This window comes from Mustelus asterias, chromosome 10, assembly GCF_964213995.1.
Source record: "Mustelus asterias chromosome 10, sMusAst1.hap1.1, whole genome shotgun sequence".
NCBI classification, from domain to species: Eukaryota; Metazoa; Chordata; class Chondrichthyes; order Carcharhiniformes; family Triakidae; genus Mustelus; species Mustelus asterias.
In genome coordinates, this window is record NC_135810.1 from 124218002 (window position 1) to 124244972 (window position 26971).

The 26971-nt window shown below is 46.9% G+C and overlaps 2 protein-coding genes across 3 annotated transcripts in view; one reads left to right on the forward strand and one right to left on the reverse strand.

Moving 5' to 3' along the window:
* Positions 1-26971, reverse strand: part of LOC144499965 (interleukin-1 receptor type 2-like) — a 1647203-nt gene that overhangs the window by 139093 nt on the left and 1481139 nt on the right. The gene's annotated exons all lie outside the window — the stretch shown is intronic.
* Positions 1-26971, forward strand: part of xrra1 (X-ray radiation resistance associated 1) — a 61217-nt gene that overhangs the window by 26705 nt on the left and 7541 nt on the right. Inside the window, exons 9-17 of one of the 2 annotated variants that reach the window (XM_078222686.1) lie at positions 255-483; positions 520-673; positions 5271-5335; positions 8439-8564; positions 9087-9177; positions 15178-15296; positions 18152-18424; positions 22526-22679; positions 24805-24920. In XM_078222686.1, the coding sequence (XP_078078812.1) occupies positions 255-483; positions 520-673; positions 5271-5335; positions 8439-8564; positions 9087-9177; positions 15178-15296; positions 18152-18424; positions 22526-22679; positions 24805-24920 (1327 nt within the window). Of the gene's footprint in view, positions 1-254; positions 674-5270; positions 5336-8438; positions 8565-9086; positions 9178-15177; positions 15297-18151; positions 18425-22525; positions 22680-24804; positions 24921-26971 lie in introns of both variants that reach the window. The other variant, XM_078222684.1, reaches the window with a different exon arrangement.

Here is a 26971-nt window from a genome sequence, read left to right on the forward strand (position 1 = left end):
GGCATCATTGGCTTTAAAGCAGAGCAGCGTTCCTTCAGTTCTTTCCAGTGATTATTCCAAGGAAAACCAAATTAATATTTTTGCAATACCTAATCATTGATTTATGTTCCCTTCTCTGGCTGGTATCAACCTGGGCTCCTCACTTTTAGCTTCTCAGTAGAATCCTCATCTGACCCCTCCACAACCCCAACCTCACCCTCTAATACACCTGTAATAATGTACCTTACCAGTGACTTCTTTTTCATTGTAAACAGGTTAAAGTACTTAAATCTCGACCAAAACAGCTTCACTGGCATCCCCTACCTGCAGCAGATGGAGTCCCCTCTTAAAGAGAGGTCTGAGTGTGATCGGCTAAGCCATTCGATCCTCAGCCAACTCAAACAGCCCATTCAATGTGCAAAAGGGGAGGAAATGGAGACTACTGTATTTCAATCTGACTTCAATGTTAAAAACACAATGAGAGAAAAAACTGAGGAGGAGAAGGTGGAGGAGAAGGTGGAGGAGAAGGTGGAGGAGAAGGTGGAGGAGAAGGTGGAGGAGAAGGTGGAGGAGAAGGTGGAGGAGAAGGTGGAGGAGAGGGTGGAGGAGAAGGTGGAGGAGAAGGTGGAGGAGACGGAAGAAACAACAGAGACGAGCACGGAAGAGGAGGAGGAGACAGAGGAGTTTCTTGAAGGTGGGTTTAATTTTACGATTTGTTTTCCATCCCCTTCTTTACATTTATGATGGCTGACTTGTTAGTGTGGTATTCAACTTTGAGAGGCAAGTTTACATGCCCTGGCCCATAGTCTGTAGTCGGAGGATCGGGGGAATGGGGGGAGGAGGGGGGGAGGGGGTCAGTAGTTAACCAGACAGAGGGTGACGTGTTCAACCTTACTATCTTCCCGCCTTAATCCAGATTAAGTCTATGGTGGGAAGGCCCATGGGCAGCCTTCCTTCCCCACCATCACTGTGCCCCAGCACCAACTTAATTAAGAAGAGTAGGCCACTCAGCCCATTGAGCTTTCTCCAACATTTAACTAGATCATGGCTAAACTTCCACCTCAATACCATCTTCCTGCACTATCCCTTGATGTCATTGGTATCTAGAAATCTATTGACCTCTATTTTGAACATACAGTGGAGCCCCGTTTTAACACGATGGTTGGGGTCCATAAAAGTGGGGTCGTGAAAAAAGCGGGGTCGCGCTAAATTGGGGTCACGCAAAATTTGCCAATTATTAGTGGGAAAAAACGGGTCCGATGACACCACCGCGTTATATCCGATTTCGCGTTAAATCGGGGCTCCACTGTACTTAATGACTGAGCCCCCACAGCCCCCTGGGGTAAAGAATTCCAAAGATGCACCCCCCAATTAGCTTCACCCTGCCACTGCTGGTGTGAACCCAGTGTTGGGCATGGGCATGGGCTGGGAGCATGACAAACAAGTCTGTGAGGTTCTGGGAGGGGACCCTCATTCTAAGGTACTCTGAGGGGCCTGGCATCAGAAAGTTGAGTGCCTACTCAGGGCCACACCCCTGCCTTTGCTGCTGGCTTCCTTCCCACACCACCCCCATCCTATGACCTAGCCCCTCCTGTGGCCAGGGATCCAGTGATGATGCCAGGATATGATTACATGCTGCTCTGGCATCAGTCACATCTGCGTAGTGACTCTATAGAGCTGCAAGCCTCTGACTGATCGACAGCAGGTGGGTCCTCTGCCTCTGGGTTCCCTGATTCCAGGCAAAGGTCTGTACTGGCCTGTCAAATTCCTCAGTGGAATAAGATGCGGCAGGCCGTCCCGAAAAGAGCAATGTATCAGTTCCACAAAATTCTGCATATGGTGTTCAAAATCTTTGTCTCATTTAAATGCTACCTCTCTAACATCTACTAGCCCTGCACATCAGTCTCTGATCCTCCACCTTCCATCTACCTGTGTCAAGTTCCTCCCTAACACAGAAAAAAAGGCTTCCAGGCATTTTTGTACTCATTTGTGGGACATGGGCGTCGCTGGCTGACCAGCATTTATTGCCCATCCCAAGTTGCCCTTGAGAAGATGGTGGTGAGCTGCCTTCTTGAATCACCGCAGTCCATGTTCTGTGGATTGACCCACAATGCCGTTAGGGAGGGAATTCCAGGCTTTTGACCCAGCAACTGTGAAGGAACAGTGATATATTTCCAAGTCAGGATGATGAGTGGCTTGGAGGGGAGCTGGCAGGTGGTGGTGTTCCCATGTATCTGCTGCCCTTGCCTTTCTAGATGGTAGAGATCGTGGGTTTGGAAGGTGCTGCCTAAGACCATAAGATATAGGAGCAGAATTAGGCTATTCAATCTTGGCTGATATGATTCTCATCCCCATTCTCCTGCCTTCTCCCCGAAACCGTTGATCCCTTTATTGATCTCTGTCTTAAAGACACTCAATGACCTGGCCTCCACGGCCCTCTGTGACAATGTGTTCCAAAGCTCACCACCCTGTGATTGAAGAAATTCCTCCTCACCTCAGTTTTAAAGCATCCCTTCACTCTGAGGTTGTAATAGAAACCGTAGAAACCATAGAAACCCTACAGTGCAGAAAGAGGCCATTCGGCCCATCGAGTCTGCACCGACAACAATCCCACCCGGGCCCTATCCCCATATCCCTACATATTTACCTGCTAATCCCGCTAACCCTCATATTTACCCACTAATCCACGCACCCCAGGACACTAAGGGGCAATTTAGCTTGACCAATCAACCTAACCCGCACATCTTTGGACTGTGGGAGGAAACCGGAGCACCCGGAGGAAACCCACGCAGACACGGGAGAATGTGCAAACTCCACACAGACAGTGACCCGAGCCAGGAATCGAACCCAGGTCCCTGGAGCTGTGAAGCAGCAATGCTAACCACTATGCTACCGTGCCGCCCCAAGTGCCTTCAAGTTTTAGTCTCTCCCAGGAGTGGAAACATCCTCACCACGTCCACTCTATCTAGGCCTTTCAGTATTTTGTAAGTTTCAATTGGATCCGCCCTCATCCTTCTGAACTCCAACGAGTACAGATGTAGAGTCCTCAACCATTCCTCATATGACAAACACTTCATTCCTGGGATCATTCTTGTGAACCTTCTGTGGACCCTCTCCAAGGCCAACACATCTTTCCTTAGGTATGGGGCTCACAACTGCTCACAATATTCCAAATGGTGTCTAACCAGAGCCTTTTACAGTCTCAGCAGTACATCCCTGCTCTTGTATTCTATGATGTGGAGATGCCAGCGTTGGACTGGGGTAAACACAGTAAGAGTTTTAACACCAGGTTAAAGTCCAACAGGTTTATTTGGTAGCAAATGCCATTTGCTTTCGGAGCGCTGCTCCTTCGTCAGATGGGGTGGATATCTGCTCTCAAACAAGGCACTGGTCTCTGTGTGCCTTGTTTGAGAGCAGATATCCACTCCATCTGACGAAGGAGCAGGGCTACAAAAGCTAATGGCATTTGCTACCAAATAAACCTGTTGGACTTTAACCTGGTGTTGTTAAAACTCTTACTTGTATTCTAGCCCTCTCGACATGAATGCCGACATTGAATTTGCCTTCCTAACTGCCAATTGAACCTGCACGTTAATCTTAAGAGAGTCCTGAGCCAGGACTTGCAGGTCCCTTTGTGCTTCAGATTTCCAAAGCCTTTCCCCATTTAGAAAATAGTCTATGCCTCTATTCTTCCTACCAAAGTGCATAACCTCACACTTTCCCACTTTGTATTCCATCTGTCACTTCTTTGCCCACTCTCTTAGCCTGTCCAAGTCCTTCTGTAGCCTCCCCACTTCCTCAACTTACCTGTCCCTCTACATATCTTTGTATCATCCGCGAATTTAGCAACCATGCCCTCAGTTCCATCTTCCAGATCATCAATGTATATAGTGAAACGTTGTGGTCCCAACACTGACTCCTGTGGAACACCACTCGTCACTGGTTGCCATCCTGAAAAGAATCCCTTTATCCCCACTCTCTGCCTTCTGTTTGTCAGCCAATCTTCTATATAAGGATCTTTGGTGAATTTCTGCAGTGAATCACAACCACTCATTCTCACATTTCCTTAAATTACAAATAGAAAAGTATAAATGAACTCAAAATCCGGGCTGAGGGAGTGGCGCACTGTCAGAGGGTCAGTACTGAGGGAGTGCTGCACTGTCAGAGGGTCAGTGCTGAGGGAGTGCCGCACTGTCAGAGGGTCAGGACTGAAGGACTGCTGCACTGTCAGGGAGTCAATACTGAGAGAGTGCCGCACTCATAGAAATCATAGAAACCCTACAGTGCAGAAGGAGGCCATTCGGTCCATCGAGTCTGCACCGACCACAATCCCACCCAGGCCCTACCCCCACATATTTACCCGCTAATCCCCCCTTTAACCTACGCATCTCAGGGGCAATTTTAACCTGGCCAATCAACCTAACCCGCACATCTTTGGACTGTGGGAGGAAACCGGAGCACCCGGAGGAAACCCACGCAAACACGAGGAGAATGTGCAAACTCCACACAGACAGTGACCCGAGCCGGGAATCGAACCCGGGACCCTGGAGCTGTGAAGCAGCAGTGCTAACCACTGTGCTACCGTGCCGCCCCACTGTCAGAGGGTCAGTACTGAGGGAGTGCCGCACTGTCAGAGGGTCAGTACTGAGGGAGTGCCGCACTGTCAGAGGGTCAGTACTGAGGGAATGCCGCACTGTCAGAGGGCCAGTACTGAGGGAGTCCGCACTGTCAGAGGGTCAGTACTGAGGGAGTGCCGCACTGTCAGAGGGTCAGTACTGAGGGAGCGCCGCACTGTCAGAGGGTCAGTACTGAGGGAATGCCGCACTGTCAGAGGGTCAGTACTGAGGGAATGCTGTTCTGTCAGAGAGTCAGTACTGAGGGAGTGCTGCACTGTCAGAGGTTCAGTACTGAGGGAGTGCCGCACTGTCAGTGGGTCAGTGCTGAGGGAGTGCTGCACTGTCAGAGGATCAGTACTAAGGGAGTGCTGCACTGTCAGTGGGTCAGTACTGAGGGAATGCCGCACTGTCAGAGGGTCAGTACTGCAGTGTCATCATAAACAGCAGATGAGCTTGTCATTATTGGATTGCCATTTGTGAGTGCTCTCTGTGCTAAAGAGCTATCATAATAACCTCATTACACCATGGATACTTCAAAATATGTCAAAAAAGATGCTTAATTGGCCCTAAAATGCTTTTGGACATCCTGTGGCTGTGAACTGTGAATCTTTTTTTAATGGTTAAAGTGTAACTGTGCATTCAAAAGGTACTTTTTGTTCTCTGCATTTCCATTAGCTACATACTCTCCGCTGAGTTCAGTGGCAAGTACGGTTATTTTTCCTGTGGACACCAATTTGGAGGTAGGATATGCTGCACTGTGTCCTCATGACTTTAAAATGATTGTGATGGGTTCATAATTCGCCAGTTCGCAGATGACATCACATATTGAGGAGGAAAGCCTTAGATATAGACGGGCAGATCAGACGGGCGGAACAGCGGCAAATGTAATTTAATCCTGAAAAGTGTGAGGTGATGCATTTTGGGAGGACTAACAAGATAAAGGAATATGCAATGGATGGTAGGAAGCTGGGAAGTATAGAGGATCGGAGGGACCTTGGAGTGCATGTCCACAGATCCCTGAAGACAGCAGGACAGGTAGACAGGTGGTTGAGAAGGCCAATGGAATACTTGCCTTTATTAGCCGAGGCATTGAACATAAGAGCAGAGAGGTTATGATGGAGCTGTATAAAGCACTGGTTAGACCACAGCCAGAGCACTGTGTGCAGTTCTGGTCACCACACTATAGGAAGATTGTGCTTGCACTAGAAAGGGTGCAGAGGAGATTCACCAGGATGTTGCCTGGGTTGGAGTGTTTCAGCTATGAAGAGAGGCTGGTTAGACTGGGGTTGTTTACCTTAGAGCAGAGAAGGCTGAGAGGGGACCTGACTGAGGTGTATAAAATTATAAAATACATAGATATAGGGTAGATAGGAAGAAATGTTTCCCCTTAGTAGAGGGTCAATAACCAGGGAGCATAAATTTACGGTAAGGGGCAGGAGGTTTAGCGGGGATTTGAGGAAAAGCTTTTTCACCCAGAGGGTGGTGGGAATCTGGGACTCGCTGCCTGAAAGGATGGGAGAGGCAGGAACCTTCACAACATTGAAGAAGCATTTAGATGAACACTTGAAACGCCATTGCACACAAGGATATGGAGCAAGTGCTGGAAAATGGGATTTGAATAGATAGGTGCTTGATGGCCAGCACAGACAGAATGGGCCGAAGGGCCTCTTTCTGTGATGTATGGCTCTATGGCTCTATCTTCGTAAATCTCTCTTGTGCAATCCAATATAATCCAATTACCAGAAAGGTAAGCAGTATTCTAGCTGTGGCCTAGTGTTTTATGCAGTTCTAGCATATCCTCCCTGTTTTTCACCAATTAAGGAAAGTGTGCAGTACTTGGTGTTATGGGGATAAGGTCTGGGTGGGATTATTGTCAGTGCAGGCTCAGTGGGCCAAATGGCTTCCTGTACTATAGGGATTCTATGATTCTAAGAAGTGATCTATATTTGTATTGCAAAATATTAGAAATAAGATATAGCTTTAAGTGGGTTTAATTTCGCATTTCTGTGCATGGAAGAGTAAACCTATAGTTACATTTATGCTATACAAAAGTGTTTGTGTGGGGGGGTTGGTTTTAGCTCAAACTTTTCTTCTATTCTGCTTAGAGAGGGTTACTGCATGAAAAGTAACAAGTTGGGAGGAGTATAAAGTCGCTGCTTAGAAACCAAGGGTACCGTTAGGGTAGGAAGGCTGTTTGAGTTTAGTTTTATCTGCATTTATTGCAATTGGCTTCAGAAGGCTCCAGGGTGAAATCTTTCTCTCAGCTTTGCTGGAAGAATAGCCATACCACAGAGAAATGGATGGGCAAGAAATGCTGGCCATCCAGTGACACCCATGTCCCATGATTAACTAAAAAAAAAAGTGCAAGAAAGTTAAAGAACGGCTAATTAAGGAAACTAAAGAAATTAAGAGAATTTTCCAAGAAGTCTAAAGTTAAAGGAACAAAGAGGAACTGCCTTGCGAGTAGGATACTGCTTATGAAAGTCAAAGTCAGAACTGGGAAGAGAAGAGCTGTTGAGGTTTGCTACAGACAAGCCACATATCTGAAGCAATCATAACGTCTTGTGTCCATATTTCCAGTATTTGAAGCAATTGCATTCTGTTGGGGACTGAGTACCTGAGTTTGTATGAAAGCATTTAAGACAAAGGAAACCTGAAGGGAGAGGTGGAAAATCTGGTGCAGGATTCATTGTTAAAAAGTGAAGTGGAAGCTTTATTTGACATGCTAGTTGGAAATCCTGGATTTTTAAAAATGCAAGCAGTTATTGGAAAGCATTATTTGAAAGAAGATTTTAAAGTGTGTCTTTTTGGTGGCGTTTGGAAACCTTTATGTGACAGTAATCTAGGGGGATTGTGAGAGAAATCCATGGAAGATCAGTTGAGAGGCATCGGCCATTTGTTTTCAGAGTGTGGTGTTATCTTTAGAAAACTGTATACATTTGTGAAGCTAAGAGGGGAGTAAAGGAGTATTGCATTATAATCCAATTTATCATATTTAATAAGTGTTTTTTCTTGTTTTTGAAACTAATTAGCAGTCCTGTGACTCTGACCCTCCACATTTTCTTTAAAAAGTTATGATTTTTTGAGCTAGGGCTCCATTCTAGACTACCCATCCGGTGGTAACACCAACTGGGATTGTAACATTCCAAAGTGTCTTGGATTATTGTATCATAAATGCTGTCTGAGTATTTACTACAACAAAATCTGCATTTAAATGGTACCTTTAACACATTAAAATGTCCCAAAGTGCTTGACAAAAATGTTATCAAACAAAATTTGACACTCCTGCTCCTATTTCTTATGTTCTTATGACACTGAGCCTTATGCGATCTGTATATTGGTAGATGAAAACCTCACCCAAATTGCTAAATTTTAATTAATGGCTCAAAGGGGGAGGAGTGGGTGAAGAAGTTTAGAAAGGGAATACCGGAGCTTAGGGCTTGCCAATGGTGGAGTGATGAAAATCAGGGATTCAGTATTGGAAGAGCGTACAGGTCTCGGAGGGTTGTCGGAATGGAGGAAGTAGGGAAGGGCCAGGGCATGGAGACATTGGAAAACAAGGATGAGATTATGTAAGCAATAAAGACGGTAGCTTTATGAATTCATGAAGGAGTCACTGGTGTCTGAGTTGGCATCTATATCATTTATATGGTGTGTAAGGGATTATTTTTTATTATTTTATTAACTTGATCATTCCAGCACTGATCATGGAGAACAGATTTGACAATCTCCTTGCAGCCCTGTCCCTTTTGGATCTCCTACTAGTAATTGTTCTGCTGATTTTAAGGAAATGTTTTAACTAAATGAAAAATAACTCTTAACTCGACTGTTCCTCTGTTTCAGAAAGGAGGAACTTTGGAAGAATTGCTGAAGCCCCCCAAACTAAAACCAATGTGTTTTCTGAAACAGAAGAATGAGTTTCTGCCTCCATTTTCAGAGCTGAAACACCTCAGCCTTGCAAAAAATAAGGTAACTGATTCCACTTCCATCACCTTCTCCTCCATCCCCCTTCATTCTTTCGCTTTCCCACACTTACCAGATTGTATATCTGTGGAATGGAATCAGATCCATGCTACAGACCAAATGGTGCTGGGCACCAAACCGAGATATGCCCCACTTGCTTTTTCTTTCCAATGATCTCATATACCCCAGATAATGGAAAGACCACCACCTTGTGTCACAGTAGGAGCACATCTGACTTCAGAGCAGAAAGTAAAGTGCCATAGTTCCACATGACCAGAAGCTGCTCTCCCTGTTGAAGAGTGGGAGAGCTGACTGGTGGTGATTTAGCCTGAGGATCACCACACCTCTGGCAAGGGACCAAGTTGAGAAGGAGGGCCTTCATGGATAACCTCAGCTGGTACGGGAATTGACACTGCGCAGTTGGCATCGCTCTGCATCACAAACCAGCATGATTCAAGTAGAATCAGGCAAAAAAAAAGCCACTTTTCACAGATGTTGGTTTCTTTGTTGATATATTTTCTGTTGCAGATATCGGATGATGAGGAATTTTTAGCCATTTGTCTCTTCCCAGCACTTGTCAAACTGACCATCTACAAAAATCCTGTCGTCTCCTACTCTGGTACTGCATCTTGTTACTTCAGCTATTTACCCTCCTGAATGAATGGGATCTCCACACAGATGCACAGCAAGTACCATGACATGAAATTTCAATCCTTACCCTACCGTCTATAGAGAATCTATATATTTCATAGAAATTACAGTACTATCAACCACACAATGACAACAGCACGGTGGCACAGAGGTTAGCACTGCTGCCTCACAGCGCCAGGGACCCAGATTCAATTCTAGCCTTAGATCATTGTCTGTATGGAGTCTGCACATTCTTCCCGTGTCTGCATGGGTTTCCTCCAGGTGCTCCGATTTCCTCCCACGGTCCGAAAGACATGCTGGTTAGGTGCGTTGGCCATGCTAAATTTTCAGTGTACCCGAACAGGTGCCGGAGTGTGGTGACTACAGTAACTTCATTGCAATGTTAATGTAAGCCTACTTGTGACACTAATAAATAAACTTAAAACTTAACTAATTTTCACATCATTAGCAAAGTTTTTAATCATGCCCCCTGTATTTAAATCGAGGTTATTGATATATATACACCATGAAAAGCAAGGGAACCGGTATTGAGCCTGTGGAATCCCACTGAAAACAGTCTTACAATCATAAAATCACCCATCCACCATTACCATTTGCTTCCTATCTCTGAGCCAATTTTGGATCCAACATATCCCTTGCCCTTGGATCCCATGTATTTTTATTTTCTGGTCCATGTTGGATGTTTATGCTCCATACCAGCATTTTCCCACTGCTCTTCATCTCAGCCTATCACCATACCCTTCCTTTCCACTTCATGTGGTTATCCAGATTCGCAATGAATGTAGCTTTCCGGAATCTCAACCGCTCCCTGTGATTCCACGTTGTCAAGGTGCTATCAACCATGCATCTAATTGTCCCATTAGAATTCTCATTCTGAGGAAAAGAAATCCATACTGAATTTCCTATTGGATTAATTGTGACTATATTATATTAATGACCCAGGTTTTGGATTCATCTGCTCTATTAAATAATTGAGAATACTTTCAAAAGAAATTGATTGGCTGTGAAGCATTTTAGAACATCCTGAGTGAAGCCCCACTGCAGAGAGTTCGGAGGGAGTGCCGCACTGTCAGAGGGTCAGTACTGAGGGAGTGCCGCACTGTCAGAGGGTCAGTACTGAGGGAGTGCTGCACTGTCAGAGGGTCAGTGCTGAGGGAGTGTCGCACTGTCAGATGGTCAGTACTGAGGAAGTGCCGCATGGTCAGAGGGTCAGTACTGAGGGAGTGCCGCATGGTCAGAGGGTCAGTACTGAGGGAGTGCCGCACTGTCAGAGGGTCAGTGCTGAGGGAGTGCCGCACTGTCAGAGGGTCAGTACTGAGGGAGTGCTGCACTGTCAGAGGGTCAGTACTGAGGGAGTGCCGCACTGTCAGAGGGTCAGTACTGAGGGAGTGCCGCACTGTCAGAGGGTCAGTACTGAGGGAGTGCCGCACTGTCAGAGGGTCAGTACTGAGGGAGTGCCGCACTGTCAGAGGGTCAGTACTGAGGGAGTGCCGCACTGTCAGAGGGTCAGTACTGAGGGAGTGCCGCACTGTCAGAGGGTCAGTGCTGAGGGAGTGCCGCACTGTCAGAGGGTCAGTGCTGAGGGAGTGCTGCACTGTCAGAGGGTCAGTGCTGAGGGAGTGCCGCACTGTCAGAGGGTCAGTGCTGAGGGAGTGCCGCACTGTCAGAGGGTCAGTACTGAGGGAGTGCCGCACTGTCAGAGGGTCAGTACTGAGGGAGTGCCGCACTGTCAGAGGGTCAGTACTGAGGGAGTGCCGCACTGTCAGAGGGTCAGTACTGAGGGAGTGCCGCACTGTCAGAGGGTCAGTACTGAGGGAGTGCCGCACTGTCAGAGGGTCAGTGCTGAGGGAGTGCTGCACTGTCAGAGGGTCAGTACTGAGGGAGTGCCGCACGGTCAGAGGGTCAGTACTGAGGGAGTGCCGCACTGTCAGAGAGTCAGTACTGAGGGAGTGCCGCACTGTCAGAGGGTCAGTACTGAGGGAGTGCCGCACTGTCAGAGAGTCAGTACTGAGGGAGTGCCGCACTGTCAGAGAGTCAGTACTGAGGGAGTGCCGCACTGTCAGAGGGTCAGTACTGAGGGAGTGGTGCACTGTCAGAGAGTCAGTACTGAGGGAGTGCTGCACTGTCAGAGGGTCAGTACTGAGGGAGTGCTGCACTGTCAGAGAGTCAGTACTGAGGGAGTGCCGCACTGTCAGAGGGTCAGTACTGAGGGAGTGCCGCACTGTCAGAGGGTCAGTACTGAGGGAGTGCTGCACTGTCAGAGGGTCAGTTCTGAGGGAATGCTGCACTGTCAGAGGGTCAGTACTGAGGGAGTGCTGCACTGTCAGAGGGTCAGTACTGAGGGAGTGCCGCACTGTCAGAGGGTCAGTACTGAGGGAGTGCTGCACTGTCAGAGGGTCAGTGCTGAGGGAGTGCTGCACTGTCAGAGGGTCAGTACAGAGGGAGTGCCGCGCTGTCAGAGGGTCAGTACTGAGGGAGTGCCACATTGTCAGAGGGTCAGTACTGAGGGAGTGCTGCACTGACAGAGGGTCAGTGCTGAGGGAGTGCTGCACTGTCAGAGGGTCAGTGCTGAGGGAGTGCCGCACTGTCAGAGGGTCAGTACTGAGGAAGTGCTGCACTGTCAGAGGGTCAGTACTGAGGGAATGCTGCACTGTCAGAGGGTCAGTACTGAGGGAGTGCTGCACTGTCAGAGGGTCAGTACTGAGGGAGTGCTGCACTGTCAGAGGGTCAGTACTGAGGGAATGCTGCACTGTCAGAGGGTCAGTACTGAGTACTTTCACAAGCTCAGGAAGTACACTTCCGAGTAGCTATAAGAATCATAGAATCTACACTACAGAATGAGGCCATTCAGCCCATCAAGTCTGTACCGGCCACAATCCCGCCCAGGCCCTATTTCCGTAAACCCCACACATTTACTCTGCTAATCCCTCTGACACTGAGGGAGAATTTAGCATGGCCAATCAACCTAACCTGCACATCTTTGGACTGTGGGAGGAAACCAGGGCACCCGGAGGAAACCCATGCAGACACAAGGAGAATGTGCAAACTCCACACAGACAGTGACCTGAGGCCGGTATTGAACCTGGGACCCTGGCGCTGTGAGGCAGCAGTGTTTACCACTGTGCTACCTATTTTTTAAATAAATTCTCAGTTTTAAATGCTTCCTTCCCCCTCACTACCATGAAATCCAGGGTTGCAAGTTTCTTAATCTCACACTTCTTCATAGACTAGGAGAACAGTGAAGGGATACAGATCCTCACACGCTACCTGGCACTGGGTGAGGACAGAGGCTGTCCACCCTCAGCTGGCAAACATCTGGCACATTGGATGGGGAAAGGCTGGAAAGTGAAAGTAGATGAGCAAAAAATTGCCCAAAGTAAGCTGGGTGTTTCTAAGCAGTAAGATAATAAAGTGCTGGTTTGTATTCTGTTGCAGAGTTAGTGTTTCACAGCGCATGATAAACTTCCTTTATTGCAAGGGGGATTTGAGTACAAAAATAGGGAAGTCTTGCTCCAATTGTCCAGGGCTTTAGTGAGACCATACCTCGAATACTGTGTGCAGTTTTGGTCTCCATATTTACGGAAGGATGTACTGCATTTGATGTGGCTTTGCAAAGGTTCACAAAATTAGTTCCTGGGATGAGAGGCTGAGTGAACTGGGCCTATTCCTGGAGTTTAGAAGAATGAGAGGTGATCTCATTGGAACATGTAGCATTCTGAAAAGGCTTGACGGTAAATATTGACAGGTTGTTCCCCCTGGCTGAAGAATCTAAAAAAACGGGGGCACAATCTCAAGATCAGGAAACAATTATTTCAAACTGAGGTGAGAAGGAATTTCTTTGTGAATCTTCTTTCGAGGCTTGTGGGTGCTCCAACACTGACTATTTTCAAGGCTGGCAGAGACAGATTTTTGGGCTGGAATTTTACTGCCCCGCCCACCACGGGATTCAGAGCGGGTGAGGGGCGGACCGTGGGAACGTTCGGTGACCTTGGGTGGGATTTTATGGCTTCAGGATGAGCAAGGCCGTAAAATCCCACCCTTGGTCTCAGGGAATTGGGAAAAAAGCTGTAAGACTTTGGTTAGGCCACATTTGGAGTATTGTGTACAATTCTGGTCGCCACACTACCTGAAGGATGTGCATGCATTGGAAAGGGTGCAGAAGAGATTTACCAGGATGTTGCCTGGTTTGGAAGATATGGACTTTGAAGAAAGGATAAACAAACTTGGATTGTTTTCATTGGAGCGTCGGAGGATGAGGGGGGACCTGATAGAGGTTTACAAGCTTATGACAGGCTTGGATAGAGTGGATAGTCAGAGTCTTTTTCCCAAGGTCGAAAGGTCAATTACTCGGGGACATTGATTGAGAGGGGGGAAAGTTTGAGAGATGTAAGGGACAAGTTTTTCACAGAAGGTGGTGAATGCCTGGAAGGCGCTGCCGGAGGAGGTGGTGGAAGCGGATTCTATAACAACGTTCAAGAGGCATCTGGATAGATACATGAATAGCAGGAAATAGAGGGATATGGACCACGTAGGGGCAAGAAAATATTAGATTAGAGAGGCATCTGTGTTGGCACAGACTTGGTGGGCCGAAGGGCCTGTTCCTGTGCCGTACTGTTCTTTGTTCTAAAAGCAGCATCAGCAGGAATGAGGAGTTGAGATCAAAGAGGAGCCATGATCGTATTGAATGGCAGAGGTGCTCAAGGGGCTGCGTGGTCTACTCCTGCTCCTATTTCCTGTATCCAGAGCTGTGTACTGTGAACAGGACAGTACTTTGGTTGACAGGGAATTCTAAAGCAGGCGAAAGGCTGTGACATTCCTAAGCCACACTTACCCACAAGGTCCCATGTAGGGCATTGGGGAGAGTTATAGAACAAAGAGATTTCGGGGCACAGGTTTATAGCTCCTTGAAAGTGGAGTCACAGGTGGACAGAGTGGTGAAGAAGGCATTCAGCATGCTTGGTTTCATTGGTCAGAACATTGAATACAGGAGTTGGAATGTCTTGTTGAAGTTGTACAAGACATTGGCACTGCTACACTTGGAATACTGTGTACAGTTCTAGTCACCCTATTATAGAAAGGATATTATTAAACTAGAAAGAGTGCAGAAAAGATTTACTAGGATGCTATCGGGACTTGATGGTTTGAGTTATAAGGAGAGGCTGGATAGACTGGGGCTTTTTTCTCCGAAGCGTAGGAGGCTGAGGGGTGACCTTATAGAGGTCTATAAAATAATGAGGGGCACAGATCAGCTGGATAGTCACTATCTTTTCCCAAAGGTAGGGGAGTCTAAAACTAGAGGGCATAGGTTTAAGGTGAGAGGGGAGAGATACAAAAATGTCCAAAGGGGCAATTTTTTCACACACAGGGTGGTGAGTGTCTGGAACAAGCTGCCAGAGGTAGTAGTAGAGACGGGTATAATTTTATCTTTTAAAAAACATTTAGACAGTTACATGGGTAAAATGGATATAGAGGGATATGGGCCAAATGCGGGCAATTGGGACTAGCTTAAGGGTTAAAAAAAAGGATGGCATGGACAAGTTGGGCTGAAGGGCCTGTTTCCACGCTGTAAACCTCTATGATTCTATGGCTCTATGTCAGAGCACGGGTCTGTATTCAGTTAGCTTGAGTCTGGTTGCTGTGGCTTCACCTCATCCCTAGGAGAGGGATTGGGGAAAGAGAGAAATTAGCTCAGATTCCCGGTGCATGTAATTGGGTGTCAGCTGAGCACAGGACTGGCCTCAGCTGTGATGCCCCCACATGAGCAGCCTGCAGTTTAATTCTCCTTGGTCATTTTGATGGACAGAGGGGTCAGGGGCTGAGGGGAATTACACTATCTGGTATTGTGTGTGAATAAAGGGATGCTTGCGCTGGTTGTCAGAGGGTGGATGTGTGTCTCTGGGTGACTTGGCTTTGCAGAATCACTTCTCAATGACTATTCTTACCCTGCCCCCTTGGGTTTGCCACACAGGGAAGCACCTGCTGGTGCTCACCATGCTGGAGGACGGACTCGGGATCGAGGTGGTCAGAAGGAAGCCCCGGCCTCCTGAGAAACTACAAGTTAGCAATGTCTTCAACCACAAACGCAAGGTAACTATACACAGATTGGCCATTAGTAACTTCTTCTCTGTGAGACTCTAGCTCTCCTGACCCCCTGGACACACAGAGGGAGGCAGTGGCTCAGTGGTATTGTCACTGGGCTAGTAATCCAGAATCGCAGGGTAATCCTCTGGGGACCGGGTTCAAATCCCACCATGGGAGATGTTGAAAAAAAATTGAATTCAATAAAGTCTAATGGTGACCATGAAACCATTGTCAGCTATTGTAACCTAATGTCCTTTAGAGAAGGAAATCTGCCGTCCTTACCCGGTCTGACCTACATGTGACTCCAGACCCACAACAATGTCGTTAACTCTGAAACGCCCTGTGAAATGGCCGAGTGAGACACTCAGTTCAAGGGGCAATTAGAGCTGGGCAACAGATGCTGCCCCAGCCACCGACACCCACATCCCCTGAATGAATAAAAAAACTGTAGGATCTGAGACATTTCAGAGGCTTAAAAGATTTTTAAAAGATAAAAAAAGTGAACAAAAAATACTGTGTAGAGCTGGATTATTTGGGCAAGTTTAGTATAGATGGCAAGAAAAACTTTTGTAAGCAGCAATTGCATTTACGTAGTGCCTTTAACTTTGCAGGAACATTATCAAACAAAATATGATGCCTAGCCTCATAATGAGATATGAGGACAAGTGACCAAAGCTTGGACAAAGAGGTAGATTTAAGGAGTGTTTTAAAAGGTGGAGAGGGTTAGGAAAGGAATTCAAGAGCTTAGGGAACCGGTGACAGAATAGTCGGGTGCTAATTGTGATGCACAGAAGACCAGAATTGGAGCAGTGCAGACCTTGGAGGGAGAGCTGGAGGAGGTTAGAGAGCTAGATTAAAGACCTTAACCACTCTCACTGCGACTGATGTTAGCCCCAGCTACCTGGCAAAGAAGAGGTTGGCAGGCAGGTAAAAATCTGACTGGTGTCTTAGCCACCCAGCTCCCAGCCCTGCTGAGGTGTATTTTTACCGGCTCCTCAGAGTGGGCAGTAAGTGTGCTGTCCTGCAGTATTCAGGCCAGCTGTGATTAACCTGTCCAGGTGGGACCCCTGCCTCAGAGCTGACCCCAGTCTGCTCCCTCCAATGCCAGTGCCATGTGTAATAGCACCCTGGCCCCAGGGAAGAGAGAGGAGATTGTGGCAGTGAGGTTCTCCCAATGGAGGCTCCTTGAGTTGCGCATGTTTAAGTTACAAAAGAGTTGCCAATAAGAAAGACAGGAACTCTGCCTTTGAACTTAGAGTCATCAAATCACATTACAGAGGAGGGCATTCAGCCCATTGTGCCTGTGCTGGCTCTTTGTAAAACCATCCAATTAATCCCATTCCCTCGTTGCCCTGAAAATTGAGATATTTATCCAATTCCATTTTGAAAATTACTGTTGAATCTGCATCATGTTCCAACTGACAACAAACTAAATTCTTCTCACCTCCCTGGGCATCTCTGTGCACTGGCATGTAAAATTAAAGTGCCGAGGATTGGGGAATGTATTGAGATGGATAGAAAACTGGTCAATAGACAAGAAACAAAATGTAGCAATAAACATGTACCCCAGGAATCTGTGCTGGGACCCCAGCTTTTGTATTAATGAGTTAGATGAGGGAACTAAATGTAACATCTCCAAATTTGCAGATTACTCAAAGTTGGGTGGGAGAGTGAGCTGTGACAAGCTGAGTGTGCGGGCATATGCATGGCAGATGCAGTATAATGTGGATAAATGTGAGGTTATCCATTTGCAAAAACAGGAAGACCGGTTATTAGCTGAATGGCTATAAATTAGAGGGGAGAGTGGAACAAGATCTGGGTGTCACCAGTCACTGAAAGTAAGTGTGCAGGTGCAGCAGGCGGTAAAGAAGACAAATGGTATGTTGGCCTTCATAGTGGGAGGATTTGAGTACAGGAGCAGAGATGTCTTGCTGCAATTGTACAGGACATTGGTGAAGCCACACCTGGAATATTGTATGTAGTTTTGGTTTCCTTATCTGGCGAAGGATGTTCTTGCTCTCGAGGGAGTGCAGCGAAGGTTTACCAGGCTGATTCCTGGAATGAGGAGAGGTTGAATGGTTTAGGATTATATTCACTGGAGCTTTGAAGAATGAGGGGGGGAGGATCTCATGGAAACCTATAAAATTCTAACAGGACTAGACAGGGTAGGTGCAGGAAGGATGTTCCCGATGGTGGGAGTGTCCAGAACCAGGGGTCACAATCTAAGGATTCAGGATAAGCCTCTTAGGACTGAGATGAGGAGAGATTTCTTCACTCAAAGAGTGGTCAGTCTGTGGAATTTGCTACCACAGAAAGAAATTAAGGCCAAAATAATTGTATGTTTTCAAGAAGGAATTAGATATAGCACTTGGGGGGGGGAAAAGTGGGAAGGTGGACTCAGGCTGGAGTTGGATAATCAGCCATGATCGTGATGAATGATGCAGCAGGCTCGAAGGGCCGAATGGCCTCCTCCTGCTCCTATTTGCTATGACAGTTTGATTACAGGTGGTTTCTGGTTTCACAAAGCACGGGAAAGGTACACTTTTCTACTTTTGGTTTTGCCACTTCTCTCCCTTATTCATTGCTGGAACAGCTGCTTTAAGGTGATTAAATATTTCAGATTCCATTTGCCATTCCTTGGAATTCCAGGATTTTTAATCAGTGTCTATGGAATCCATAGAATGCCTCATTTTGTTTTAAATTGTAAATTGGAAGCCAGCAACCTGGTTTCTGACTTCTTGCTGCAAGAGTTCCAGTGTTGGGAACTTTGCACAGTCAGGATTCCGGGCTGTGCCTCACTTACTGCCGTGTCGATATTTTCCCAATAATCAGAGATTTACATTTCCTGTTTGTTATTCCAGGTCAGCAGTCACATTCCGAGGCTCCCTAAACAGGTCCTGATGTTGGAAACTGCAGAGCAGCTGCTTGGGATGGACCAGGTTGGAGAATCCAAGAGGCAGCATGAGGAGCCAGAGGGTGAAACACCAACGCTGCCACTAGATATCTGCACAGAGCTCATGTCAACCGCATCATGTGCTCCAAAACCCTGCATGTTGCCCGATCGCTCCCATGAAGGGAAATCGCATGTGCTGGATGATGAACTAAAGGAAACAGATGGGTTCTTTATGACTCAGGTCAGTTCCTTCAAAGTTACACAGATGAGTATACAACTTTCTGTTAGAAACGGGAAGTAATGGCACGGTGGATGAAGGAATGTAAGAAAGGTTCCCATTTATTCAACAAGACCAGAGGAAGCTGGAAAAAAACAGCAGGTCTGTCAGCGTCTACCAGGAGAGAAACACAGTTAACGTTTCGAGCCAAGGATCCTTTCTTGGAACTGAAAGGAGGGAGAACGTTAGAGCAAAATAAATTGTTTATTTATTTTATTAGTGTCACAAGAAGGCTTGCATTAACACTGCAATGAAGTTACTGTGAAAATCCCCTAGTCGCCACACTCCGGCTCCTGTTCGGGTTACACTGAGGGAGAATTTAGCACGGCCAATGCACCTAACCGGCACGTCTTTCAGACTGTGGGAGGAAACCGGAGCACCCGGAGGAAACCCACGCAGACACGGGGAGAATATGCAGACTGCGCACAGACAGTGACCCGAGCCGCTAATCGAACCCGGGTCCCTGGCGCTGTGAGGCAGCAGTGCTAACCACTGTGCCGCCGTGCAACATAAGGCAGCAACTTGAAGAACAAATGGAAGATGGCCTGGTGTGAGAGGGGTCGTGAGGGGTTTGCAATGAGACAATACATGTATGGAATATTTTTTAAAAACTAAAGTGTGATGGGGGTGGGGGGGGAGGGGGGGGAGGTTAAGATGGAGGAGAAAGGCCAAAATCTAAAGCTGCCGAACTCAGTATTGAGTCCCAAGGGCTGCAAAGTACCCAAGTGGAAGATGAGATGCTGCTCTTCCAGCTTACGCCAGGCTTCACTGGAACAGTGCGGCAGGCCAAGGAATGTGGGCATGAGAGCAAGGCGCCATGTTAAAATGGCACGCAAGCAAGGTTGGTGCCATGCTTGCAGACTGAGCGAAGGTGTTCCACAAAGCAGTCACCCAGTCTGGTTTTTGTCTCTCCAATACACACACACACACACACACACACACACACACACACACACACACACACACACACACACACTAACACACACAACACAGTAATCAGCCTTTCCCAGCTGGGGAGTGAAGGAGGGGGCATGGGGACTTTGGTGGAGGAGGGTGGGGTGAAGGAAGAGGGGCTGAGGGTGAAGGAAAGAGGGATGTTGTCCAGGATTAGTCCCCTGCTCTTTTCCAAATAGTGCCATGGAATCTTTTACGTCCACCTGAGAGGTTAACTGTCTCATCCAAAGAGGGTACCTCTGATGCTGAAGCACTACCCCTGTATCAATGTTCTCTCTAAGAACAAAGAACAGTACAGCACAGGAAACAGGCCCTTCGGCCCTCCAAGCCTGTGCCATTCCTTGGTCCAACTAGACCAATCGTTTGTATCCCTCCATTCCCAGACTGCTCATGTGACTATCCAGGTAAGTCTTAAACAATGTCAGCGTGTCTGCCTCCACCACCCTACTTGGCAGCGCATTCCAGGCCCCCACCACCCTCTGTGTAAAAAACATCCCTCTAATATCTGAGTTATACTTCGCCCCTCTCACCATGAGCCCGTGACCCCTCGTGATCGTCACTTCTGATCTGGGAAAAAGCTTCCCACCGTTCACCCTATCTATGCCCTTCATAATCTTGTACACCTCTATTAGATCTCCCCTCATTCTCCGTTTTTCCAGGGAGAACGAAAAGCTATGGTGAGCTGTCTGCAATGCACTGGGCATTGCAATAAATGGCCCTGAACAGCAGAGAAAGGTTAGATCGATCATTGCTTAGCTGAGTACACTGCGAGTACAGCTGTGGATTGTCAGCCTGGTTTATGTTTCAGGAGTGGGACTTCAAGCTACAACCTTCTCACTCAAGGGGTGAGAGGGAGCTGCCCACTGAGCCATAATGGGCAAAGGTTTTGGAGCAATCATTGTGGCAACTTTTCTACAGCCTCTGAATGTGTGAATGTGGACACGGGGAAATTATTTTCTCTGGTAGCGGAGTCCAGACAAGGAAGTGTAATTTTATAATTAAAGTTTCCAGGTATGTCCTCTACACAAAAAGCAGGACAAGTCCAACCCGTCAATTACCACCCAATCAGTCTACTCTTGATCATCAGTGAAGTGATGGAAGGGGTCATCAACGGCGCTCAACCTGCTCAGCAGTAACCTGCTCAGTGACACCCAGTTTGGGTTTCGCCAGGGTCACTCAGCTCCTGACCTCATTACAGCCTTGGTTCAAACATGGACAAAAGAGCTGAATTCCAGAGGTGAGGTGAGAGTGACTGTCCTGGACGTCAAGGCCCCATGTGACCAAGTGTGGCATCAAGGAGTCCTAGAAAAACTGGAATCAATGAGAATCAGAGGGAAATTTATCCACTGGTCTCCACTAGCACAATGGAAGGTGATTGTGGTTTTTGATGGTCAATCATCTCAGTCCCAGGACATCACTGCAGGAGTTTCTCAGAGCAAATAGGAACAGGAGTCGTCTATTCAGCCTATCGAGCCTGTCTCCATGTACCTCAATGTCATTAGTCTCTAGAAATCTAAAAATTACTTCCTTCAACATCTTAGGCAGAACTTCTTTTTTTGCAGAGTGTGTTGGCATGGGCGAGAAAAGCAGTATTGAAACTCTAATGGTGACTTTCTCTGCCATATCATTAGGAACTTAGAGGAAAAAAATCCATTGGGGTGGATGCACAGCTTCACGCTGGCAACTTAGCTTTTTTAAAGATCGGGCCGCCATTTTGAAAGCCACCCCAGTGCTCAAAAGTAAAAATAGAACGTCCGCCCTCCCACACAACACCCCCTGGCACTGCCCATGCCATTGCCCCCTGGCAGAAACACCTGTCTGTTCCTCTAAGTAATAAATCCCCAATCACTACTGCTCTTCACTTCTTCTTCCTCCCTGAGCTACCTATGATGCCATGAACTTGGCTCTGACTGCTTTCCCCCGAGGAACCAAAGCCCTCACCAGTATCCAAGACGGAAAACCGATTAGAGAGCGGGAGATCACAATATTCCTTCCTTTAATGCGGCGACCAGAACTGCACACAGTACTCCAGCTGTGGCCTCACCAAAGTTCTATACAACTCCAACATGACCTCTCTGCTTTTGTAATCTATACCCCATTCCCATTCCCTTTCTGCCCCCACAATCCTAGCCTGCGGTGTGACACACTGTCCATGTAGATCTCAGTCTCACAGATGCGCCACAGTGACTCCAGCTGCAGTTCTAGCTCTGAAATCCAGCCTACAACCACCTTCTCAAGGGTAATTAGGGATAGGCAATAAAGGCTGGCCCAGCCAGTGTCACCCACATCCTGTGAAAGAATAAATGAAATTAGAGCCAGGCTGTCCAGGTGTAATGTCAGGAAGCACTCTCCTTCACAGAGGCCAGCGGGAATCTGGAATTCTGAAACTTGGGTGGGTCAATTGAAAATTTCAAAAAAGAAATCAAAAGATGTTCATTCGGTAATTGTGTTCAAACTTCTTTTGAAAAAGTGGGTACAGGTCCTTGATTTAATTGGATAGCAGAACAAACTCGAGGGGCTGAGTGGTCTCCTCCTGCTTCTCCAGCAATGTGTAACTTGGCTGAGTTGCTGGAACTCTTATGATCAGTGAGTTGTCCAACAATCCTCCCTTGAGCAACATCACTAAAATTAGCAATATTGCTCATTTTCCCAGGACGGTGCTGGTACTATATATTCTGTTATCAACAACTCCCTGTGCTCAAAATGTAATGGAGTGGGCGTTGAAGGCTTTGAAGTGTTTCGAATATGCTGCATAAATAGCTTTGTGTTTATTTGCAATGCTGTGTTGGAAATAGCAAACTGTTTTCCCCCTTTGACAGAACAATACTCATCCAGCATTTTGTGAAATGTGACCCAGTCATTGGGCAGGTTACACAATTAACACACTGACAGAAAAGGCACTGTGATAAAACTACCAAGTTCATCGAGGATGTTAGTGCTGTGCATTCTCTGAACTCCATAGTGTTAGTGTGTATGTCTTCATTTACCTTGACCGAGCTCTGTACCCAGCCCACTGTCACTCCGCAGCCTCTACACTGCAGTCTGGAGAGACACTGAGCCTGTGATCGTCTTGTATATTCCGATATTCATTGCTCCCAATTTTTACTCCAGGTTGATGAAACAGCATTGAGCAGAGAAGATGTGGAAAGCATGGAGGAAAGGCAGACAGAAACATCCGTGGTAACAACAATTCTTCCCGAGAAATATAGAGGGTACGAGGAACTTCTGGATGCAAAAACTGACCCTGACTTTGTGGAGCCAATTGGTAAGAGATTCTACCCCATCTGCAGCATCCCACTCCCCATCCCCTCATAGACAGCCCACTCTTCTCCGACAGGTCTACTTATTTGTACCGTAAAGAACAGTTTTTGTATAATGAACAGTGCCAATAACCCTCCAGAATCAAAACGGACAAAATAAAAATCGAGGATAACGAAAGGCCACTCAGCCCATCAAGCCTGTTCACTCTAACTCCTGTGACTTACCCAGTCAAGCATCCAGTAAATTCTCCATACGTCCCAATCTCATTATTGTGAACATCCTTTCAGCAATGTCAGTGTTTCTAAGATCTGTTACAAATTTATGGTCCCCATGTTCTCATAGAATCCTGCATTCGGCCCATCGCGTCTGCACCGACCACAACCTCACCCAGGCCCTATCCCCATAACCCCATGTAGTTACCCTAGCTAGTCCCCCTGACACTAGGGTCAATTTAGCATGGCCAATCCACCGCACATCTTTGGACCGTGGGAGGAAACCCACGCAGACACAGGGAGAATGTACAAACTCCAGTGACCCGAGGCCGGAATTGAACCTGGGTCCCTAGCGCTGTGAGGCAGCAGTGCTAACCACTGTGCTGCCCCAAATCCTGCTCCAATTGTCTCAAATTAATAATGTTCATGGGTAAATGTAAAGAGTTACACTCTGGAAAGAAAAATTATGGTAGGCAGTATAAACTAAATGGTGCGATTGTAATAGAGGGAGGAATGCGGGGACAGAGATATCTGAGGGTGTACATACACAAATCTTTGGAGGTGGCTTACACATTGAGAACAATGTTAGACAAAGGCATATGGGAACCATTTTTAATTATTTCACAGATTGTGGCATCGCTGGCTGGCCAGCATTTATTGCCCATCCCTATTTGCCCTCGAGAAGGTGGTGGTGAGCCGTCTCTTGAACCACGGCAAGCCATGTGGTGTAGGTACATCCACCGTGCTGTTAGGGAGGGAGTTGCAGGATTTTGACCCAGTGACAAAGGAACGGCCGATATATTTCCAAGTCAGGATGGTTAAACTTCTTACTGTGTTTACCCCAGTCCAACGTCGGCATCTCCACATCATGTTTATCAATAGAGACAGAGAGTACAAAAACAAAGAATTTCTGCTGAACATATATGAATCACTGGTTAGGTTATTTGGGATATTGTGTTCACTTCTGGGCAGAATTGTTTAGAAATAATGTCAAGGTCATAGAGAGGGGAGAGGAGATTTACCAGTACCAATAATGAGGAACTTCCATTAAATGGAGAGACTTGAGACGCTGTGGTTGTTTTACATTTACTTAACAAACATTTCACCCCTTTCAATAACCAAATAACTACAGTAAAACACTTAAACAATAAAAAAAACTTGCTTGCTGTGCTTTACATCTCATTCTGAGGGTGCATGCTTGGAGGAGGTTCTCTTGTGGGGGTGTCTTGAACGAGGGGGTACGGTTTCAAAATAAGCGGTCTCTCAGTTTAGACCGGGATAAGGAGAAATTCTCATGTTCATGTTGTTTGTGTTTGGAAATCTTTTCCCCAGTGAAATGTGGAAGCTGCCTTACTGACTCTGATCAAGGCCAAGTCAGACAGGTTCTTGGTTGACAAGGGAATCAATGGCTATGGGGTGGGGATGAGGGGTGGGTAGGGCGGGGTGGGGGGGGGGGGGGGGGGGGGGGGGACCAGGCAAAGAGTTGTGGTTAAATACCATCAGCCATGACCTTATCGAATGGCAGAGTAGGCTGAATGGGCTGAATGGCCTGCTCTTGTTCCTATTTCTTTTGTTCTTCTGTTTTTATCAAACCAAACTGTCACGATAAACCAACTCAGCTTCAACCCGATAGCTGGGCTGATATCAGGATATTCCTCACACAAAACATAACCACACACGGAATCAAATCCTGGACATTTAAAACCCTGGATTCAGTTAAGGAGCAGGTAGATGTAGTGATGGGGAGGGTGGGGGATTGGGAGCTGTGAGATTGTTCAAAACAGATTTAACCAGGTGGCTTTCTGCAGTTTACCTGGATTTACCTGTTCGGTTTCGATATCTGCAGCTGGCAAGAAGCTGCTCGTCTTTCGGTCACTCAGAGTCTCCCGATTTTTGTTTGGTCTTTTTTTCCTCCAGGAATTCAGCAGAATGTTCAACAGTTGGAACGCTCACTTCGGAAACTACAGCTGTACCCAGACCCCTTTGCCAAAGTCAACCTCCAGCGGGAACCCTATGTTTCCAAGGAAAGGAAGGTAATCTTCCTCTGGAACCTTCCGGTCGCATCACACATCGCATTCTAAAGTTTAACAGCCAATAAATTATCTTTGGAAATAAACACTCCCATTTCTGTCGCGCCTTTCACCACCTCAGCTTAGCCCGTGCTGCAGCCAATGAAGCAACTTTTGAATTGTAGCCACTTGTTGTAATGAACCAATCTTTGTAGAGTAAGCTCCAGTAAACAGCAGAGATAACGGCCCAGTCATCTATTTATGTGATATTGGTTGAAGGATAAATATTCCTCCCTCCCAGGACACCAGGGAGAAATCCCCAGCTCATCTTTGAAGGATGCCATGGGATCTTTTACATCCATTAACAGCTCAGTCACTTTCGACAGAGCAGCACTTCCTTGGTACGACACTGGAGTGGCAACCGAGATTATGGGACTCAAGCTTTTGGGGAAGGACTTGAACCAACCATCTTATGATTCAGAGACAGGGACCATTGTACAGTATGGTCATTGCCGTATAGACAGGTGTAGTAGCCATTTTTCACACAGCACGATCTCAGTACATCACTTCTTTGAGTGGATGATTAACTTGATTTGATTGTTGGTGATGTTGACTGAGAGGAGCGTGTTAGTTCCTCAGTCATCTGCTACTGTTTAACTGGTGCCTGGAATTCTTTACCATCTATCGGAGCAGGCAAACGAGCTCTCTGACCAGGCTGCACCCCCTCAATAAGGCATTGGAAGTGAATACCAAGTAGCCCTTTAACTCACCCAATTGGTCAGTTACATAGAACATAGAACAGTACAGCACAGAACAGGCCCTTCGGCCCACGATGTTGTGCCGACCTTCATCTGAAACCAAGATCAAGCTATCCCACTCCCTACCATCCTGGTGTGCTCCATGTGCCTATCCAATAACCGCTTAAATGTTCCTAAAGTGTCTGACTCCACTATCACTGCAGGCAGTCCATTCCACACCCCAACCACTCTCTGCGTGAAGAACCTACCTCTGATATCCTTCCTATATCTCCCACCATGAACCCTATAGTTATGCCCCCTCGTAATAGCTCCATCCACCCGAGGAAATAGTCTTTGAACGTTCACTCGATCTATCCCCTTCATCATTTTATAAACCTCTATTAAGTCTCCCCTCAATCTCCTCCGCTCCAGAGAGAACAGCCCCAGCTCCCTCAACCTTTCCTCATAAGACCGACACTCCAAACCAGGCAGCATCCTGGTAAATCTCCTCTGCACTCTTTCCAGCGCTTCCACATCCTTCTTATAGTGAGGTGACCAGAACTGCACGCAATATTCCAAATGCGGTCTCACCAAGGTCCTGTACAGTTGCAGCATAACCCCACGGCTCTTAAACTCCAACCCCCTGTTAATAAAAGCTAACACACTATAGGCCTTCTTCACAGCTCTATCCACTTGAGTGGCAACCTTTAGAGATCTGTGGATATGGACCCCAAGATCTCTCTGTTCCTCCACAGTCTTCAGAACCCTACCTTTGACCCTGTAATCCACATTTAAATTAGTCCTACCAAAATGAATCACCTCACATTTATCAGGGTTAAACTCCATTTGCCATTTTTCAGCCCAGCTTTGCATCCTATCTATGTCTCTTTGCAGCCTACAACAGCCCTCCACCTCATCCACTACTCCACCAATCTTGGTGTCATCAGCAAATTTACTGATCCACCCTTCAGCCCCCTCCTCTAAGTCATTAATAAAAATCACAAAGAGCAGAGGACCAAGCACCGATCCCTGCGGCACTCCGCTAGCAACCTGCCTCCAGTCCGAAAATTTTCCATCCACCACCACCCTCTGTCTTCGATCAGACAGCCAGTTACCTATCCAATCGGCCAACTTTCCCTCTATCCCACACCTCCTTACTTTCATCATAAGCCGACCATGGGGGACCTTATCAAACGCCTTACTAAAATCCATGTATATGACATCAACCGCCCTACCTTCATCAACACACCTAGTTACCTCCTCAAAAAATTCTATCAAATTTGTGAGGCACGATTTGCCCTTCACAAATCCGTGCTGACTATCCCGGATTAATCCGCA